Source organism: Mytilus trossulus, chromosome 2 (assembly GCF_036588685.1).
Source record: "Mytilus trossulus isolate FHL-02 chromosome 2, PNRI_Mtr1.1.1.hap1, whole genome shotgun sequence".
Classification (NCBI taxonomy): domain Eukaryota; kingdom Metazoa; phylum Mollusca; class Bivalvia; order Mytilida; family Mytilidae; genus Mytilus; species Mytilus trossulus.
Window position 1 is genome coordinate 72,224,116 of NC_086374.1, and position 22,602 is coordinate 72,246,717.

General features: G+C 32.6%; 1 protein-coding gene across 1 annotated transcript; it reads left to right on the top strand.

The window, feature by feature from the left end:
• Positions 1 to 21,457: 21,457 nt before the first annotated feature.
• Positions 21,458 to 21,853, top strand: LOC134705987 (uncharacterized). The gene has a single exon (XM_063564700.1). The coding sequence runs from the start codon at positions 21,458 to 21,460 to the stop codon at positions 21,851 to 21,853; it is 396 nt and encodes a 131-aa protein (XP_063420770.1).
• Positions 21,854 to 22,602: the final 749 nt, after the last annotated feature.

Below are 22,602 nucleotides of genomic sequence, written 5' to 3' on the forward strand. Positions count from 1 at the left end.
TATCCATATAACAAGTCATAAAAGTAAACCATTACAGGTCAATGTACGGCCTTCAACACAACACGGAGCCTTGGATCACACCGAACAACAAACTATAAAAGGCCCAAAAATTACTAGTGTAAAACAATTCAAACGAGAAAACCAACGGTCTAATCTATGTAAAAAACGAGAAACGGGAATCAAGTATCAATTACATAAACAAACGACAATTACTGTACATCAGATTCTTGACTTAGGACAGGTGCAAACATATGCAGCGGGATTAAACGTTTTAATGGTACCAAACCTTCGCCCTTTTTCTGAAACAATAGCATAACATCACAACATAAAAAAACACACGCTAAAATATCAATTGGAAGGCTTAACTCTTCAAAAAACGTAATTTAACACAATACAAACGAATAAATTTGGTCTGCGATACCTGTATGCAAGGCATAGTTAATAAAATATTAGGGAAACACATTCAAGGCCAAAAATCAAACAAACAAGTCCAAAAAAAGCCATGGCAAGACACCACCGCGAAATATTTAACCCTTCGAAAATAATCACTATTGACAAAAAAAAACCAGTTTTCATAATATAAGCCTCGGTCACACCTTACCGGAAAGCGCGAACGGACGCCTAAGGTAGCACTCCACAGTTAGGTGTGTAGTTTCGCATTTTGGCCCCTGTGGATTTTTCAAATATGAGAGCTAGTGTGCAATAAAATTCATTTTTGGATAGCTGAGTATTAAAATAGCCTTTGTATTGGGTTTATATGAATATCAAGGTTATGTAATGTATGTAATATAGGCTGTTTTCTGTATGACAGTCCGTATTTGCATGTCCATACCATACATTGGTCCGGCAATTATTGCAATGTTTTTTTCCAACTTTTTATCGCACGAACTTTGTGATTGGATTTTACGAAAACATGAGGCGAAAGACACCCATTTTTTATTTGATCATTAGGAAGATTTAAGAAAACAGTTTCTAAAAAGGTATCACTCAAAGGCATTGAAATTCTAGTTTGATCCAAATTTTGGGGGGATATATGACATGTTCACCCCCCCCTTTTTGCAATATTTTATGGTAAATAAATGCAGAATGTTACCATGGATACACATAAAAGAAATTGATTTTCATCCTTTTAACTTTTGAAAATTGAATCTATGGAAGATACTGATTACATACATATGCACATGTACAACACAAACAGTTAGGTTAATGTATTAGAAATCCAGGAATAGGAGATGATAAAACATTTTGGGGCTCATTTTTAATTTTATTTTCTAACTGTGGAGTGCTTCCTAAAGCCCCGGTCACACCTTACCGGATAGCTCGAACGGACGCCTAACGGACGCCTAACGGATAACTTTTTTTCAATCCGTTCATGTCCGTTAGACGTCTGTTCTTATCGGTTAGGCATCCGTCCATATCCATTGCATGTCCGTTTTATCCGTTGACGTCCGTTCTGCCCGTCGGAAAATTTTGAGCATGTTCAAAACTTTGAACGGACGTCCAACGGATAAAATGTCCGTTGATCGTCCGTTAGGCGTCCGTTTTGTACGGTACTCGTCCGTTTTGTATCCGTTACGTGTCCGTTATGCATCCGTTGGAGATCCGGTAGACCAATCCACCAACGGACGTCTACCGGACGCCTAACGGATAAAACCGATGTGAAACGGAAGGATAACGGATAAAACGGATACCTACCGGATGTAAAACGGACAAATGCCAATTGAAATTTCGCATAGTTTATTGTCTTTAATTTTTAGATGGTTTAATGCCTTTAATTATCAGATTATTTTGTTCATCCGTTTTATCCGTTACGCTTCCGTTAGGTGTCTGTTTTATCCGGTACTCGTCCGTTGGATGTACGTTCGACGTCCGTTCTGTCCGGTACGTATCCGTTTCACGTACCTTCAATGTCCGTTGTGTGTCCGTTAGGCATTCGTTACATGTCCGTTAGTACACCAACGGACTCCCAACGGATAAATGTTTTGTCAACGGATAACTTTTTTTTATCCGTTAGGCGTCTGTTCGAGCTATCCGGTATGGTGTGACCGATGCTTAACGGATAATTTTTTTTTCAATCCGTTCATGTCCGTTAGACGTCCGTTCTTATCCGTTAAACGTCCGTCCATATCCGTTGCATGTCCGTTAAGCGTACGTTTTATCCGTCGACGTCCGTTCTGTCCAGTGGAAAATTTTGAGCATGTTCAAAACTTTGAACGGACGTCCAACGGATAAAATGTCCGTTGAACGGACGTTATGCGTCCGTTTTGTACGATACTCGTCCATTTCGTTTCCGTTTTGTATCTGTTGTTTTGTATCTGTTACGTGTCATTATACATCCGTTTGAGGTCCGGAAGATAAATTCACAAACGGACTTCTACCGGACGTTTAACGGATACAACGAATGTTGACCGGATGAGAAACGGACTTCTACCGGACGTATAACGGATAAAACGGATGATGAACAGATCTGAAACGGATAAATGCCAATTGAAAATTTCGCGTCAGAAAAGCCAATTATTGGTATGTCAGATTTCCTAAGGTTCAGGGGGGGGGGTCTCATTGGGGGGTTCTGATCCCGGATCCCGCTTACACTATGTACATAAGCAATTCTCATTTTTTTGTCGTTTCCCGGGTCCCGCAAGACCTCATTTACCGTTTTGACGACACAATAATTTGACTTTCACATGTCACGCTTACAAAAAATCGGCAATCCCGCGTCACGCTTAGACCCCAATGAGAACCACTTCAGGAATTCTTATAATTCATAATCGATCTTAGAGTATAGGCACGTCTTCACAATCAAGCAGTTCTTATTCAGGCCAGACACTGCCCTTCTCGGAATTTTGAAGAACAAACCAAAACCAGTTACACAGAAACATTTTAAATATATATGCGATTTACATGTATTATTATTGTCGCCTTTGATTTTTCCGTATATCTTGTTCATCCGTTTTTTGCGTTACTCGTCCGTTGGATGTACGTTCGACATCCGTTCTGTCCGGTACGTGTCCGTTTCTCGTACGTTCCATATCCGGTGTGTGTCCGTTATGCATTCGTTACACGTCCGTTTTATTCGGTCAGTACATCAACGGACTCCCAACGGATAACAATTTTGTCAACGGACAACTTTTATTTTCATCCGTTAGGCGTCCGTTCGAGCTATCCGGTAAGGTATGATCGAGGCTTTATATACAGGTAAGATCCATTTTGTTACATCTTGTGATAAATTCATTTGACAAACGCCAATGGCAGTCAACAGGGTTTAAGAACATCAGTTGTTCGACCTGCTAGTCAAATGCGTTTTATTAAAATATACTTTTTCACTTTCTTGGTTTTTTGAAAAATGTTGTTTGTGCTGTATTTAGACCCTTCTACAACGAAATTTGTTTTACATGCACACGTATAAGAATTGCGGTTTTTATCCAACGCAAGGTTGAACGAAGTTTTGAATTTAGACTTGTATATATATGTTCCGGACCATATGAGTATTTGGACCAAAAGCGTATGGTCATGACCATATGCATATACTCATATGGTCCGACCATACGTGTATGGGCGGACCATATGAGTATAATACTAGTTTACATGTAGGCTTGGGTGACATTCACTTCCATACGGTATCATAGTTCTTTTGCATTTGCAAGTCTTGGTTGTGCACGATCCTTTTGATTTACACCTTTTGTTTGCGAGTGATAAGCTAGCCTAATTGTAGCTCTGCGTACAGTGACACCGAGGTCTTGGGCCATTTCGGTATGTCTACGGTGTTTTTTTTAAAAGAAGCTCTAGATCTCAAATATCGTCGAAATATTGCCATTCATTCGTAACAACAAATCGATATTAACCATCGGTAATGACCATCGGTAATGATCATAAGTATAAAATGTGTTTATTATAGTTTTGACAAGTAAGTAAAATTAACTAGGTGAAACTTCTAATTTTTATTTAACTTATCTTTTTATTATAATAACAATAAAATTACCTATATGATAGCGTCTTTTTGATGAACGGTCATACCATATGAGGAGTTTAGAAGTAAAATAGTAAAAAGAAACAGTGTTAATTACCCCGACCATATGAGTATATACCTATATACCCATATGGTCATGACCATACGCGTATGGTCCAAATACTCATATGGTCCGGAACATATATACATTTGTATAGGCACTTATATACATTTGTATATATATAAGTACATCTGAACCAGTGACAACTCTACAACAGATTTATCCATCAAATCACCAGCAGTGATGGTTATACATGTATGAATGTGTACATTCTGTATATACAACTTGTTTAAACATCAACCCAACAATGTGATGTCTGTAAATTTGCTTTCGCCAATTTTCTGTTCTTCCCTCGCCGGGATTCGAACCCATGCTACTGAGATATCGTGACACCAAATCGCCTGCACTGTTTAGTGTGTCGAATACAGTTCAGGCGATTTGGTGTCATAAGTACGTCTGAACAAGTGACAACTCTACAACAGATTTATCCATCGGATCACCAGATGATGGTGATACATGACTGTATACGTTCTGTAAATACAACTCGTCTAAACATCAACCCAACAATGTTAGATCTGTAAATTTGCTTTCGCAAACTTTTTGTTCTTCCTTCGCCGGGATTCGAACTCATGCTACTGAGATATCGTGACACCAAATCGCCTGCACTGTAACCGGCGCGCCAGACCACACGACCACCTGGGCTTCAAAATGAAGCTTTCAGTGGTCGGGTGTTACTTTTCTACGTCAGTTTCAATCTACATGTACATGATATATAAGGCATGAAGATATTAGGAATACAGATAAGATAAATGATCTATTTTTATATATAAATGAGGGTATGTGATCAATGAGACTACTATTTACCCGAGTCCAAATGAATTTGATGTAGTCAACAATAGGAAGTCGTATGGCCTTTAGAAATGAAAAAAAACCCCACTGATACCGGTTAGTCAGCAACAAAAGGCCTCCACATTAAAAGTGTAATTCAATTTAAAGGAAAAAACCAACGGCCTCATTTTAAAACATAATTTATAGTTCGTTCTCATGTTGTACTGTTATACCAATGTCCAAGGTTAGGGGGAGGGTTGGAATCGCGCTAACATGTTTAACCCCGCCATATTATTTATGTACGTGTCTGTCCCAAGTAAGAAGGCTGTAATTCATTTGTTGTCGTTTGTTTATGTGTAACATATTTGTTTTTCGTTCATTTCTTTTTATATAAATAAGGCCAATAGTTTTCCCGTTTGAATTGCTTAACAATGTCATATCAGGGCCTTTTATAGCTGAATATGTGGTATGGGCTTTGTTCATTGTTGAAGGCCGTACAGTGACCTATAGTTGTTAATGTTTGTTTTATGTTGGTCTCTTGCGGACAGTTGTCTCATTGGCAATCATACCACATCTTCCTTTTTTTTGGTTATATTAAACAACAACATATGAAATGGACCAAGAATTCATGCTCCTTTATTGGAACAGCCATGACACATACATAAAACGAAAAAAAAAAAATAACAAGTCTTAACTGAAAACAAAGTTCAAATCTTAACAGTCGAGAGTTGATAAATATCATCTTACACGAGATTTGGTGCTGGAATCTGTTTCTCTAATGATTTTTAAACAATATGCAGACAAATTCAATACTTCTTTTCAAATGATCTGCAAAAGATGTGTTCTTTCTATGTGACGTCATCAGACATGGTCGCCTTTTTTCGTGCCGTCACAATAGAAAATTCAGAGGAAAGTTAGAAAATTCATAATCGACTATTTTCAATTTGAATTTTGACCAATGAAGAACTGAGATCAAACGATCCACACGTTGATTAAATAAAAATAATCAACATGTCAGGAAAGGGCTAAATCGTTTAAGATTTAGAGAAAAATATTTATCATGATTCATTTTACATTGTGATCATAGAGTGGGGTGCTCATTTTCGCCACACGTTTTTCATGTTTTCTGCACTTTACGTTTAGGTCTTTATGTTTTTTAAGTATACTGATATTTCTATATGAAAATAACATCAAAAGATCAAAGGCTGTATAAAATTTCCTGATGTTTTGTCAAAGGGGGACACATATTCGCCGTTTTAACACATCTATTTAAAACCAAATAAATGCAGCTTTAAACAATATTTATCAAATCAATTCATTATAGATGAATAGCAGACATTTCAAGGGTGTAAAAAACTGAAATTTATAGGACAATCAGTCATAGAATTACTAAGAAATATTTCTTTGAAATCAAGTTTTTCATTCCGGAAATTGGCCGAAAATCCTTGTCCGTTTATCGGTCCTTTGCGGTAAGTGCCCAAATTTGTCTAAATTTTAAAAATAACCATATTTGTCATAAAAAAATAATAAACCGGCATATTCCTTCCATTTTAGCCATCCTTTGAAGTTTTTACACCTCAAAATCATAAAACGGCGAAATCGTGTTCCCGGTGAATATGAGCACCCCACTATACAGATGAAGAATATCTGTTATCCAAAATATTTAACATTTGTTCATGCTATTGTTATTTTTTGGTGATGTTGTATTATTTTGGACTAGTTATATATTATATTCTGTAGTCTACTGCAACATAATTATATGATCTATCGCCCGGTAAAATATAACGTAACGGTACCCAAATTGCACCTATTTAGCAAAAATAGCAGCGGACATCTTACAAGATTTCCTAGAGACTACACAATTTGTATTTTTATGATTTGATACTATGCGCATCTTTCAACATAGGTGAAAATATTTAGATATGAACAAAACGTTCTCAGTTAATTATCAATAGATGAAGTGTTTACTGAAAAAGTAAAATGTACTGAAACGTCGCCATGCGACGTCATCAAAACGGCATCTTTTTAAAATGATCAAATACAATATGTACAAGTACCCATTTAAAAAAAAATTAAGAGTAAGCATGGACTTGTATCCAATTGTTCAAAATATTTGAAGGATTAAACAAAGGCTCTGTTATTCAACTTTTGAGATGCGAATGTAAGCATAGATGCTTTGGGTACTCCTCATTTCGAATCATTGATTGTTTGGAGGTCAGTTTAGACCAATGTTTCTATGATTCCATATGGATTAAAAATCGAATTAGTATACCTTTATAATAAAGAAGGATACGGCTACAAAATAAACACAGAATGGACATTATTGTCTTTATCATAACAAAAACCGTAGGTGAAAAAACTGTCAAAATAGGTGCAATTTGGGTACCGTCACGTTATCGTTGGCTTTTATTCAGTCATTTGATATCTACTAGTCAACGAAAGAAACGATACACGACTTTGAATTAAAATTTATCAAAACGTATTAAATATAAAACGAAATAAGATACACTATTTTAAAAAACTTTAATTTGCAATGTATGCACATGTGATAATGAAAATCAAAAATATTTAATATGCTAATCACGTTATGTTCATGTTGTAACTAATGGGTTGAAATGTTGTTTTTTCAATTTTTTTGGGAAAAAAGTGTTTTTTGAAATCTCAAAAAAAATGCAAAAAAAAAAAAAAAGAATTTTATTTTCGTCTGAAATCAATGCTTTAGATATGAAAACAACATACAGTAAATTTGGAACCTTTCGGATTAGTTTTAAGATTGTTACCGCTTTTTGAATATCACTTTACATATACTGTCTATGGTAAATAACAACAACAACAACAACAACAATACTTTATTTTAAGAGGGTTACACAGTTAGCTATATAACTAATCTTCCCTGAGGCCCTCGTAATGAAAAATCAAACAAAACACAAACATATACTAGTACATTGCATACATACATTAGCATAAAAAGTCAAGTGTGATAATAATGTTCAATACAACTTGATAAAATGTGATGAAAAAATAAACATGATGACATGATCAGTTTTTTATATTATTTATACAGCTAGGTTGATTTCAATAAATGATCTGTTATTTTGTATTTGAAAGAATTAATATTTGTAATATTTCTTAACGGTATTGGCAAATTATTCCACAAGAATGGTCCAGAATACATAAAAGATTTTTTGAATAATTCTGTTTTTGGTTTAGGGAGTATGAGGTTTCCTTGAACAGCATTTCTCAAGGGGTACGGATTTCTGTCTGAAACATAATGAAACTTGTTAGTAAGATATGATGGGGCATCATTATTAATACACTTAAATGTCATCACTAACTTATGATATTTTATTCTCTGTTCAACTGTCATCCAGCTTAAGTGTTTGAATAAGGGTGCAGAAGGAGCGAATGGGTCTGTTTCTAGTATTAATCTAGCAGCCCTCTTTTGTAATTTTAATATCCTTTTTAAACCCTCACTGCTACAACTACTCCACACTATACAACAATAATCAATAAGTGGCAAGATATAACCATTATAGAATAATTTTCTGCAGTCTAGATTTAGAAATTTTTTAATCTTTAATAGTAGATATAGTCTAGATGATATTTTTGAGCAGATCAAGTCAATTTGGGTTGTCCATGTGAGGGAAGGGTCAATTTTAATGCCTAAAAGACTTTCGCATGTGGAAGATTGTATCACTTGATTGTTAATAGTTAAACAACTCTCATTGTAATGTGGCATTGCTCTTTGCTTCGTTCCAATAATCATATATTTTGTTTTATTTTTATTGATGAACATATTGTTATCATTGCACCATGCCTCTACACCATGTAAATCTTCTTGTACCTTTGACTGAAGAGTTTGATAACAATTACCAGAAAGATGTAAGGTTGAATCATCGGCATATAAATCAGTGCAACAATTTTTCATATAAATAGGAAGGTCGTTGATGTATAATATAAACAGAAGGGGGCCTAATATGGAGCCTTGAGGAACACAATCAGTTGACAATGTATACATTTCAACGATTTCTCGTGGGGCCGAACTTTGCTTAACAAATAAACGAACCATTTTTAAAAACAAATTGATGGCAAACATTATTTTTACCTTTGAATGAGAGGTTGGTATCATTGAATATCATATTAATTGGGAGATATATACACCGTATGCAGATGCTGCTAAAAAAACGAAAAGTTCACAATTAAATGGCTGAAATCATCTCTTTTGGCGTAAAGTTTGTTTTCAATCGACCCTCATTGCCAATTTCGAGATATAAGTCAAGATATGAGGCCGACTTAACTGTATCTGCTGTATCCATTATTTCTAGTTCAATGGGATAGATGCGTTCGACATACTTACCAAATTTTGAATTATATAATAAAAGAACATCATCCAACTTAACGTGCGTATGTTTCAATTTCAAACGGGAAACTTGACACTAAAATTTACGACAAAAGAGACGATTTCCTATTGTTAATTTTCCTTTTTTAGACGGCGATGTGCCTTTTGCTCCATCATACGGTGTTTATATATCGCAACTCGTTCGGTTTGCCCGTGTGTGTTCTGATGTCATAGATGTCAACGAACGTAATCAATGCATCACTGGTAAATTGTTGTGTCAGGGATTTCGATACCATAAATTACTTAAAACTTTTACTAAATTCTTTCATAGATACAAAGATTTGATTAGTAAATTTGGCTATACCTGTAGAAAGCTTATTAAAAATGGTATTTCACATCCTAAATTTTATGGTAATATTGTACGTAAAGCGAGGAAATCACTATGTGATCCTTGTAAACTCATCGAACCTTTGAACAAACTTATAAGTAAGGGTTATCGTACCAATATTGTAATTAGATCTCTGAATATAGTTCACATTGGCACTAATATTGATTTTGTCATTAGATAACATAACTAAATTTCATTATCTTTTGAGGTGAGATGTATAGAGACACAGACACAGACACGTTAATTTTTATTTTTATAGAAGTCGCTCTTCACTATCCTACTACCTGTCGATACATTTATGTTTGGCATTGCACAAGTCATGTCTTCTTTGACTATTAATGACGTTAAAATACTAAATCCCTGGGATGTGTTTTAGTTGATTTTAGTCTCTGATGCATGATTTTTTATTATTAATTGGCTTTGGCTTTTAACTAGCTGTCAGTAACTGCGAGTACTCTCAAATCGTATTTTCTTGTTAATTCGACCTGTTAATACTGTTTATAATGCTTTTTTGTTATTTTTTAAATATATGGATCTTGTCTGTACACTAGCTTTGATTATTTGTTATATCTTCAATTTTTCACGTATTTTTACTACATTTGTATAAACTTCAAGATTATAATTATTTTTTTAAAACCGTTTTTTTTCTAAAGTGAATTTTGATTGGTTAAATATTTCTCATTGATGTCCTGCCATGGCTTTGTTTGAATTTGTTTGTTAGCTTGTTGGTCATGAATGTTTGTCTCTAATATTTTATTAACTGTGCATTTGTATTCAGATATCGCAGATCAAATTTATTCGTTCATTGTGTAATTGTTCCGGACCATATAAGTATTTGGACCATACGCGTATGGTCATGACCATATGGGTATATACTCATATGGTCCGACCATACGCGTATGGTCCGTATGGTCGGGGTAATTAACACTCTGTTACAGTTTACTTTTAATACTTCTAAACTCTTCATATGGTATGACCGTTCATTCAAAATACGCTATCATATAGGTAATTTTATCATTATATTATAATAAAAAGATAAGCTAAATAAAAATAAGAAGTTTCACATAGTTACTTAATTTGACTAAATTGTCAAATTTAAAGTAAACACATTCTATACCGATGGTCATTACCGATTTGTTATTACGAGTAAATGACAATATGTCGACTTAAAAATTAAATTCCAAAAATTTCTTAATGAACTGTTACATAAGAAGTCACTGGAAAGTAGCATACTATTAGTTTATTTAAGTTGTGTTGTGAAGATGGTGTATTGCAGTCATTTTACGATATTTGAGATCTAGAGCTTCTTAAAAACACCGTAGACATCAGAATTGCCAAAGACCTCGGTATCACTGAACGCAGCTGTAAAAAGGGCTTGTTTTTCACTCGCAAACAAAATGTGTAAATGAAAAAGATCGTGCACAAATTTCTTGCAAATGCAAAAAAGCTATGATACCGTGTGGAAGTGAATGTCATCCAAACGTAAATGCACGAATGTAACTAGCGATGGAAACTAACTATGGCATCAATATTAATTTTTTACGTAGTTTTTTGGATTATAAAATTTTAAAAAATGTCATGTTTTAAACCATCACTGTTTTTTTAGATAAAATTTTTGTATTATTGAAACGTTTATAATGTAATTTGAAAAAAATATATATACCTATATGGTCCAAATACTCATATGGTCCGGCCCGTTAATAACCAAACGAGTATTATACTCATATGGTCCGACCATACGCGTACGGTCCAACCATACGCGTATGGTCGGACCATATGAGTATACGCATATGGTCATGACCATACGCGTATGGTCCAAATACTCATATGGTCCGGAACATAATCATACGTTTTTTGATTGAGTTAAGTCTGCCAATTGATATTTTATCGTGTGTTTTTCTATGTTTTGATGTTATGCTATTGTTTCAGAAAAAGGGAGAAGGTTTGGATCAAATAAAACGTTTAATCCCGCTGCAAATGTTTGCACCTGTCCTAAGTCAGGAATCTGATGTACAGTAGTTGTCGTTTGTTTATGTAATATATACGTGTTTCTCGTTTTGTCTATATAGATTAGACGGATGGTTTTCCCGTTTGAATGGTTTTACACTAAGAATTTTGGGGCCCTTTATAGCTTGTTGTTCGGTGTGAGCCAAGGCTCCGTGTTGAAGGCCGCACTTTAAACTATAATGGTTTACTTTTTAAATTGTTACTTGGATGGAGAGTTTTCTCATTGGCACTCACACCACATCTTCCTATCTTTCAAAATCTTTTGGCATATATCGTGTGAATCCACGTAACTATTATTAATCCTGACATTAATTATACATTTTACTTAGTATACATACCTGTTATAATTTAAAAAATTCCGAATCTCTGAGAATACATTATTTTCGCTGATAACTGCCAAATCCATTCCATCGTTGATACATGCAGTCCTAGAGTCATGCCATGACGAACCTTGCCATATCAATTTGTAAGTATTTGGACGCACATAACCTGTAAAAAAGTCTTAACAACAAAACTAGTGATTTAACAAATTAAAAAAAAAATGAGTGAAGCTTAAAGTTGTATTTAAAGCTTTTTTTGCTGTTAATTTTCTGAATCCTTCAATCAAATCAAACATTGCAAATAAAACGATTTGCTTTTACGGGAGCCTGAAGTTCTTGTTGTTTTGTGGTCATGATTTTATAGAATAATTTGCTTTTGTTTTATTGATTTTCTTGTTAATTTAAGCTGTAACAAACTAATTTATAAGGAAATTGAATAAAAAAAAAAGAAAAAGGATTTCATGCATTTAGAATATAATGTAAGCAACAACAATAATATCTGTTATAATTACACCTTATATAAGAATCCTGCATTTTGATTGGTTGATAGCTAGTATATTTTTCTCCAATTTACTGTTATCAAATGAATATCAGTCATTTTATAACGCCAACGGGGTATTTGTCAAAAGAATATGCCTTTTTTTACCCTCTCTGTCGTGGTATTTGCCAAAAAAACTCTATCAGACTGGACGCTTGTAACGTTACGATCATCAATGCGTTTTTTAACATTAACATTCGGTGTAATTAAACAGATATAGCATGTTCTTGAGGTGTATTTGCGAAAAATACCAGTCTTGAGAATGAATTTCCCTCGCCTTACGGCTTGCGAAATTTTATATTCTCTCGACTGGTATTTCCCCCAAATACCCCTCCTTAACATGATATATCTGTTTAATATTTACTTCCAATCATATATTTCTAATAACTATTCAATTTTTGATTTAGGGAGACGGATTAATATAAGGGAAACCTTGTTTCCGAATCCTTTTGTAATATGTTATCACTGTATTTATATGTGTATGTCATGGACATGATTTTTTGAAATAAAATATGTATAAAGTAATTTTTGATTTAGCTTTTTATCTGATTTATAATTTTCCGAAGTGATTCTTATCCAGGATTTTTTTTAAATTATTGTGTATCATTATCTACAAAGATAACAAAAACAGCACTACAAATAAAAAGAACTTTTATATATATATATATTTATATCCCCCTAGTAGTACCTATATAATTAGTTAAATAATTGTAACAAAAAATCCAAGCTTACCTAAAAATAATATCATCCAATAGACATGATAGATCTTCATATTTAAACATTCAGCACACTTTTTTTAACACAAAAATTGTTCACATCTAAAAACATGTTATATACATTAAAAGAGAAATCCGCAAGAAATTTGTTTCACACATATGTAATGGTACATTCGCGTTCTAACCTGATGCAAAGAATAATGAAACAAGACGTGGATCAGACATTGCATAAATTATTGAAATCTTCAATATCAAATCAAGTTGATACCATTCTACGGTAAGATGCATTGGCTGAGAGTAAAACTAAAAAAAATCTTGTACAATTTGCATTTGAACAAATACTTGAAAATTATATGAATTTTGATTTGTCCTTTACTCGTATTGAAAAATTCTGAAATAATTCTTTTTTTTTTTACCGCTAAAAGATAACTGATTAAGCTAAACTATTATAATAATGAAGATTTGAATAGTAAATTAATATCAGATACCACGATGTTAGTAAGGTTGCAATAATCACAGGGTTAAGCTATATATATATCGTTTCATAAAATACACAGTTATATTCTTTTGCTCGGGTTTTGCTTTGCTTTGTTGTCATTTATAATGCGATTGACGTTGCTGTTTAATTGTTAAAAAAACCCCAGAAAGACTTTTAATTAACAAGAAGAAAAAAGAATAAATAAATCTTCAACTTTTTTTACCGCTAAAAGATAACTGATAAAGCTAAACTATTATAATAATGAAGATTTGAATAGTAAATTAATATCAGATACCCCGATGTAAGTAAGGTTGCAATAATCACAGGGTAAGGCTATATATATATCGTTTCATAAAATACACAGTTATATCATTTTTATAAAATAAAATGATGACAAGCAGAACATTAAACATCTTGGTATTGATAAACAGGAGAAAAATAATCAAAATATAGAGAAAAGAATCTCTGCTACAGGAGCTACAAGGTATTAAGGTGCATGATTACATGAAACAAATGGTATAAATCCAATATAATTAGATGAACTTTGGCGAAAATACGTTATACCAAGAATGCTCTATGGAATTGAAAATCTCAACATTACCAAAACTGATATCCAAAAATTAGAAACTTTCCGGAAAAAATCATTTAAACAAATTTTATCTTTACCACAAAGAACTATTGATGCTGCTATCTATATCTTACTTGGAGCAGAAACTTTCGAACAACTCACACATAAAGCTGTCATTTCCCTATTTCTAAGATAATCAAAAGATCCCAACTCAATTGCGTGTCAAATTGGAATTAGACAGCTAGCACCACAAGACGATAAATCAAATACTAGTAGTTGGTTCATAAACGTAGACAAAATATTCAAATGCTATGATCTTCCATCTGCACATGAGATTATACTTAATCCAGAGAAAAATAGGAAACGATTGACTCACGATGTAATAGACACAGTCTGGAAAAATAGATGGTCTTAAATTACTACATGCAAAACAACACTGAAATACATGGAAGTGAACAACTGGACTTTAAAAAAAAACTTCTATTGCAGCAGTGTCAGACATCACAAAAGAGATGTAAGCAAAGGGATATTAAAATCCAGGATACTTACAGGAACATACAAAACCCAAAATATTACTAACCGAATTGACGAAACAAAATCTGCAAAATGTAAATTGTGCATGGTAGGAACCGAGGGTTATAAACATTTCCTAGTTAATTGTGAAAGTCTGAATAGTGTTAGAAATCATAATAGGCTCAAATCCCTACTAGAGGATAATCAGATCCCTTAATGCAGTATATTTAATCATCTGATGAGGACCTTCTTGAATTCTTAGTTGACTGTTCTAGGAGTAAAAATATATCAGTGTCTCAGCTGAGTGACATAGAACAAATTTACAAAGACTCGTTTTATGCATTGCATGCTAAAAGAGCCCTACGTCTGGAAAACAAATGAACAATCATTTTTAAAGTTCTTTGTGGTTAACAATTGCGGGTACTTGTCAGTTATGGGAATTTTACAAGTATTATACTCAGTGTATGTAAAGTGCGGATCCTAAAATATCATTTTTACTGTATATGCCATAAATGTCTAATGTAGAATGATAAATAAACAGACGACCTTTTTTTCATTTTTGAAGAAGTTGAAGAAAATTAGTTAAAATTTATATGTTCAGAAATACATAATACTAATAAAACAAAGTAAGAGATGCGAGCGGGGTTATATCGCGCCTAAAGCCATCCAGCTGTGAAATATATACCAAAATAGGTGAATATTTATGACATTTCACGAACAGATCGTGCAGGTGCTTTATAACTAACAGGTAAGATGTTGTTGCAGTAAAAAATATTCATTTTAATACAATTAATAAAGTTGTATAACGTAGAATATGTTTTGTCATTCAGTTTCTTCATATTTAACTAAATTCCACTATGATGATTTCGTAATGCTAGTCATGTTTACTGTCGAATAATGATACTATTCTTTCATTTTCACTGTGGAGCGAACCGTTAGTATTGTATATGCGGTGCATTTTCACTGTATAATTTTTTATTTTTTTTCTATCTATTACAGCTCATTCCTTTAAGCATGTAGAGCAAGACTTTAGTTGACTTGCTTGCTCTTCTTTTATTGGATAATCATTATGAAAACACCCAATGTAATTCAAATATTAAAAATACAGGTTAAACTATGCCTATTCATATTGTTTAAAAATGTCAATCTTATTTACAAAGTTTGTATAAACAATTAAACAAACAAAGCAAGCAAGCCAACCAAAGTTTTGCTTTACATGCATTAGGAAATTAGCTGTAAAGCCTTAATTTAGCCTACTTGCTCAAACAATAGATAAAGTAAGAGAAAGATTTGATGAAATTTAACTTACGGAGGAAAGTTTGGTTTTAAAACACTCTAATAAATTCAATAGAAATAACATTTGTTTCAAATGTATTCCATTTAGTTTCTTATCAAGCGTATAGGTATCTGTATCCTTATTTTTTTTTATCCATTTCCATGACACCTCACCACTAATTACGTACATCTTGATATAGATTGAACATTTGTTTTCCCGTTTAAAAGGTTTTACACTGGAGCCCTTTATAACTTGTTGTTCGGTGTGAGCCAAGACTCCATGTTGAAGAACGTATTTTGACGTATAATGGTCTACTTTTATAAATTGTGACTCAGATGGAGAGTTGTCTCATTGCCACATACGACATCTATATATGGCTCAAAAACGAAACGAGACGGGATAAAAAGGGATAAGAAAATCCACGTTACTTTTTTAATATATTTATAATGGGCTTAATATGAGTCAGAATAGAGTAAAATAGTGGGTCGCATTTGGGTATAAGCGTGACGCCGGATTGCCGATTTTTTGCAAGCGTGACAGGTGAAAGTCAAATGATTGTGTCGTGAAAAAATAGAAATGAAGTCTAGCGGGACACGGATAATTACAAAAAAAGAGAACTGCATAGTATAAGCGGGATACGGGAATCTGACAAAACAAAAAGCGGAATACGAAAATCTGCCAAAACAGTAAGCGGGATCCGGGATGAGAACCCCCCAATGAGACCCCCAGAATAAATATTTTTGTATATTCATCCCATTGTTACAGTCATGCCTTCAATAACAAATGTATCCGATGCATGCATTTTTTTTAAATTTTTGGTCCCTTTTTCAATTTTGTGGGGTCCAAATTTATAGACAAAAGTCCTTTAATATAGATATTTGGGATTCGTTGACATGCTGAATCAAACCGTGTATCTAGTTTTGGGATTTTTTGCCTAGTTGCTGAAATAGCCCACATAGAGTTCCAAAGGGTCTAAAATCAACAAAAATGAATTGTAGCATGCATTTCGTGTACAATAACCCAAATGTGTATGGTTTTACCTCTGCGGTAGTATCCATTCGCGGATCTAGAATTTTTCATTTTGAGAATCGCTTTTGTTACAAGTTTGAAAAGATATATATTTGATGAAGAATGAATGAGGAGTTTGTATTTCAATTTGAAAATACATGTATCATAAATCCTAAAGTCATCAACTAAGTTTTTTCGTTTGTTGCAAGTGCATTTATCACATAATTCTACAATAAAAATTCCTCGCATCTTTGAAAATTCTACATTAATAATGACTAACTAACAGTGATAATTCATCGCATCTTTAGTTAAAATGGATCGCTTTCAATAATCGATATGCTATATTATGATGCTTTTATAACACTTATTTGAACTTTAATGCTATGTTTGTATATTATAAAGACATATCCCAATGAAAATATGTTAAGACTTATCTTCAAATCACTTAACTTGATATTTTCAAAACATAAACAAATACAGTTTTCCCATGATCCTTTATTCTACAATAGACATACCCGCATATAACAGTAAAAATTAACTAGCTGGATTCGCACTTTATATACACTGATACTACTTATGATGTATATACTTAATCAAATATTAAGTAATATGAAAAAATACCTTTAAGTTAACACTATAACTAGAGTTTATGAATATAAATAATCATGTAGATCTTAAATAGTGATAATTACCGCTAATGTTTTGAAACTAATATTGAGAGCTTTTTTTACCATTTTAGATTTTAAGAACATATAAACTATATGTGAAACAACACAAGTACATACTATTCCCCATTATTAATACTGAATAGGAATTCATAACACTTACTTTTTGTAAGAGAATTTTACACCTTTGATTAGACTTTAACGGTTTGTTATATATATTTCCACTAACTAAGGTTGCAGATTTAGAATGAAGTCGTAAAAGATGGACGAAAGAAACCAGAGGGACAGTCAATGTATCTGGATTTCCTTGTCAAAAAATGTAACTGGAATAAGGAACATAAATCAGGTGCTGTCTTATTTTTAATTGTTATAAAACCAAAAAAGAAGTGAAGAGAAAATTGTTAGATCTTTGTTGCACGCACTGTTTGAAATACACCAAGGGGTATTTTATATCTCACTAAATAAAGTATGTCTTTTGTCAATATTGAAGGTCGTAAGATGATGTGTAAATGTTCAAAGCATTGCCTTGTAGTCTTTGTTGGACAGTTGTATAATTGGCAAGCAACCGCATCCTCTAGAATTTTGAATTTTTATGTAAATAATTAAAATCTAACATTATGGTAAGGCGATTAATCACTGTTGTTATCCATAATATACTGAATCATTTTGATAAAGTAAATAATCTTTTTGTAAATCCAATAGAAATGAATTGACAGAGTACACAGTCAATACTCATTTGATCGATGAAAAACATGTATCGAGTGACACGCACGTATTTTGAAAAGTCCTGTATATATGTATCTTTTACTTTGGCGGGAAGTCAGTCGTCGTCTGCTAATGTATGCATCCGTATGTAAATAAGCTCTTTCATATTTTGACTATTTTATTTATTGTGTCTGTTTAGTTAACGCATCATTGCAAATATAACGGAATTTGATGAGACTGTCATCAAAGTGAGAGGGTTAGCGCTATAAAACAGGGTTTAATCCATCATTTTCTACATTTGAAAATGCCTATACCAAGTCAGGAATATGACAGTTCTTGACCATTCGTTTTTGATTTGTTTTGTTATTTGATTTTGCCATGTGATTATTGACTTTCCGAATTGATTTTCCTCTGAGTTCAGTATTTTTGTCATTTTACTTCTTGTTTAATGTTTATCCACTCTTTATACAATATTCATCATGCCATTCATTTCTGCAAATAGGCGTAAGTAATGTTTATGCCAGAGTTAGTTCAGAAACAAGTGTGGTATGTTGTTGCTATAAGTCGTATTTTGCACACCTTTTTTGAATTCTTATGTAGACGAAACGCGTGTTTGGCGTACTAAATTATAATCCTGGTACCTTTGATAACTATTACGGATTGTTGTGTTGATATTATTACAATGTTATGTAAATTATTATTGATTGTTTGTTTTGCATTGATGACTTTGCCAAATAATTCTAAATAAAGTTGTCAACTCTTAGGAAAAAAAAAATATTATAGTGTTAAAGGGTTAGAGTTACTGATATCTTTTTGATATTTGTACTCTAGAAAACGACTGCTACTTACTAATTTGGTATTGCTTTCATATTTATTAGTTTTCACACAAAACCTTCCCTAAAATAAAATGAGGACACATTCTGACAAGTTTTATACTTTCACATTCAGATATAGTGAGATGGTCTGTCGTCTTATAAGTCAAATTCCATCGAATTATTCCATGTATTTCGTATTTTAACTTGAAGTTACAGATAAATCTCTGAATTAAGAAGGTCTGCATTATTTTTAGACTATTTTCTTGAAATGGTGAGAATGTATTCATTTTAATTTACCAATTAAGTAATAACTATTATTTAGTAGAAGCATATACATGGTTCGCCTATTCATGTTGAAAGTAAACGAATCAATAATATGATTTTGCATATAAGGCAAAAACTGCTACATCAATGGAATTCTTAAAATCCCAGAAAGTATTCTGATATGTAAATTGATCGATTGCGTTCCATTTACTTTCAAAACCATTTGACTAATTAGCAGGACAAATGATTCATGTATAATGCTTCTTTTTGTGTTTGATCGATTTTAGCAGTTTCCATTCGTTTGAATATTTAACTGGTTATAAGACATGCGAACACTGAGGTTTGCCTGGGCCATATTTGGCTCACTTATTAGTTTTGGATTGTTATGTTCCTCATCTTCTTATTTGATTTGGCCTTCCAAATGTTTTGATTCTAGCGGTGCTAGTGAGTCTTATGTAGTCTAGCGTACCAAATTATAAGCTTGATTTTTTCCCCAAATATAAATATCAACGGTGCAACTTCTAAATATCTTTTAGACCAATAATACTGGTATCGTTCTTCACCCTATGATTTGATATTTTAGTTGAAAAATGAGTTACCAATAAATGAAAAAAGACCCGGAACCTCTACGTAAAAAAAAACCCCCAAAAAACAAAACACCAAAAAAAATATAGAGATACATTTCATCTTCAATTTAAGACCTAACTTTTCAATGTTGGAAAGAGTCGTGAGAGCTATTAGTAGGTATATATTGCCTCAGTTTGCACAACGTCTTGCAATGTTCCATATTAAATTCTATTAAACCTTAAAATTTTTTGGACCTTCAAACTGATTTGATTCGAGCGTCATTGAAGAGTTTTATGAACCAAATTATAAGCCAGGTGTCTTTGATTATTTATTTACTATTTTCATTAAAGTATGATTTGTTTATTCAGTAGGTACTGACATGATTTAATAAACTTTTCTAAAATTGTTCGTTTATGAATTTTAAAATTATGAATTAAGTAAGGTTTTAACTCCCTCAGGCAAAATTGACTTTAGATGAACTTGGCGATTTGTTTTAGGCATTTTTGACATATAGCTCTTCAACGGTTTATGTACTTATATATCTTCGGATTTTAAATGTTTGGCTTTGAGCGTTCCTGATGAATGTAAATCCATAAAAGCGCTTCGGACACATGGAATAATTATACGTGTTGTTTTCAATTTTTTTTTTATTCCATAACATTATAATATTTCTTTATGCTATCAACAGTAAGTGTTGTTTCTGACAATAAAACTCGATTAATATATTTTTTTACAATGTATTCAGTTTATCTATATGAAAATTTGAAGAAAATATTATTTACACATTTTTGCTGAAAGATAAATAAAATGATTTTGGGTCAAATAGCGAAATAAATTTTCTGCTTTTTGGGTTTGTCATTAATTATATAATTTAGGGAGATTTTATATTACATCAAATACATGAAATGAAAACATATTCGAAATATTTTAATATGTGACTACAGTTTTAGAAATAAAAGTATGGATATTTAAACCATGTAAAATTTTATGAAAATTACAAGTAGACATATGAATCTATGCCATTTAATGCACAATGAGAGATACAAACGTTCTCGATTATTACTTTTGTTTAGGTGCTGCGTTGTTATAAAGAAGTTGGTAATAACAAATGAAATCATCTAAATGAATACAAAACAGATTACAATAGCTCCTGTGTATCCCATTATCATAGATGATAGTCGTTCGTCATACATAGATGTGTGTCGTCTGATGTATGCACTCGTTGAAAGTTTGTCAACTGTATAGGTCTCTGTCGGTAAATTCTGTCCAATAGAGATCGATTTGCAAGTGCATAATTGGGTGTTGTTGTTAAAGAAGGTTCGAAACGTTGTATACTCAGAACTGGATTTAGAAGCGGTTTCCTTACTTGTTGTTATGAATGTTGTGTTTATAGTTAAAAGTTGCTCAGTGGATTCTATAAAACTTATTGGTTTAGTTTTGGATACAAGTGTGGTTATGGTTGCCTCGAATGATAGTTGCGTTTGTGATGTTGTCGTGAAAATTTCTTTTGATTTTGGAAATAGGTCAGCCACAGTTGTTATTGTTAATTTTGTAGAAGATGTTGAATCATTCGTAGTAGATGTTGAATCATACGTAGTAGATTTTGAATCATACGTAGTAGATGTTGAATCATACGTAGTAGATGTTGAATCATACATAGTAGATGTTGAATCATACGTAGTAGATGTTGAATCATTCGTAGTAGATGTTGAATCATACGTAGTAGATGTTGAATCATACGTAGTAGATTTTGAATCATACGTAGTAGATGTTGAATCATACGTAGTAGATGATGAATCATTCGTAGTAGATTTTGAATCATTCGTAGTAGATGTTGATCATACGTCGTAAATGAAGATTCATTCGTAGTAGATGTTGATTCATTCGGAGTAAATACTAATTCATTCGTAGTATATGTATCAACTGTGCTTGACTCAGTTGTAGCAGAAAGATTAATTTATGATACTGTTAAAGCAAACGTAATGAATTATAAACAAACAGACACATTCCATTATAAAGGATATTACTATTAAAATCAGCAATTCGTTTTAATAAATTGTTTCATAAATAAAACTAATGACAATTTTTTTTCGAAATACTAAAGATTGTCTAACCTGTGTCTTTAGCTGTATTTGGCAAAAGCTTTCGGAATTTTAGTCCTAAATGCTTTTAAATATCGTACCTAATTTTAACTTTCATTTTCAGCCTTTTTCATTTGAACTTCACTATTGAGGCTAATGTCGAAAAAAAACGCACGTCTTGCTTATACATATCACTTTTTTTGACGAATTCAGTTACATGTAAAAGTGGACATTCCACAAACTTTTAGCAAAAGTAAAATAACAAAAGCACCGATCCTCTCATGAAAAATTCAAAACGGAAAGTCAATAAGCAAATGTAAAAATCAAAACCGCAACAATATCAAACGAACGAATAACAACAGTTATATTCCTGACTTGGTACAGGCAAAACAACCCATTTATTTGGATTTTCTTCTGCTAAAAGTTACGTTGATATCGAAGCTTTTACTTGGAGTTTTAGAAACATTTTGATTTCAAGGTGACGAACAGCTATAATTCATTTCCGTTGTTTTGAATATG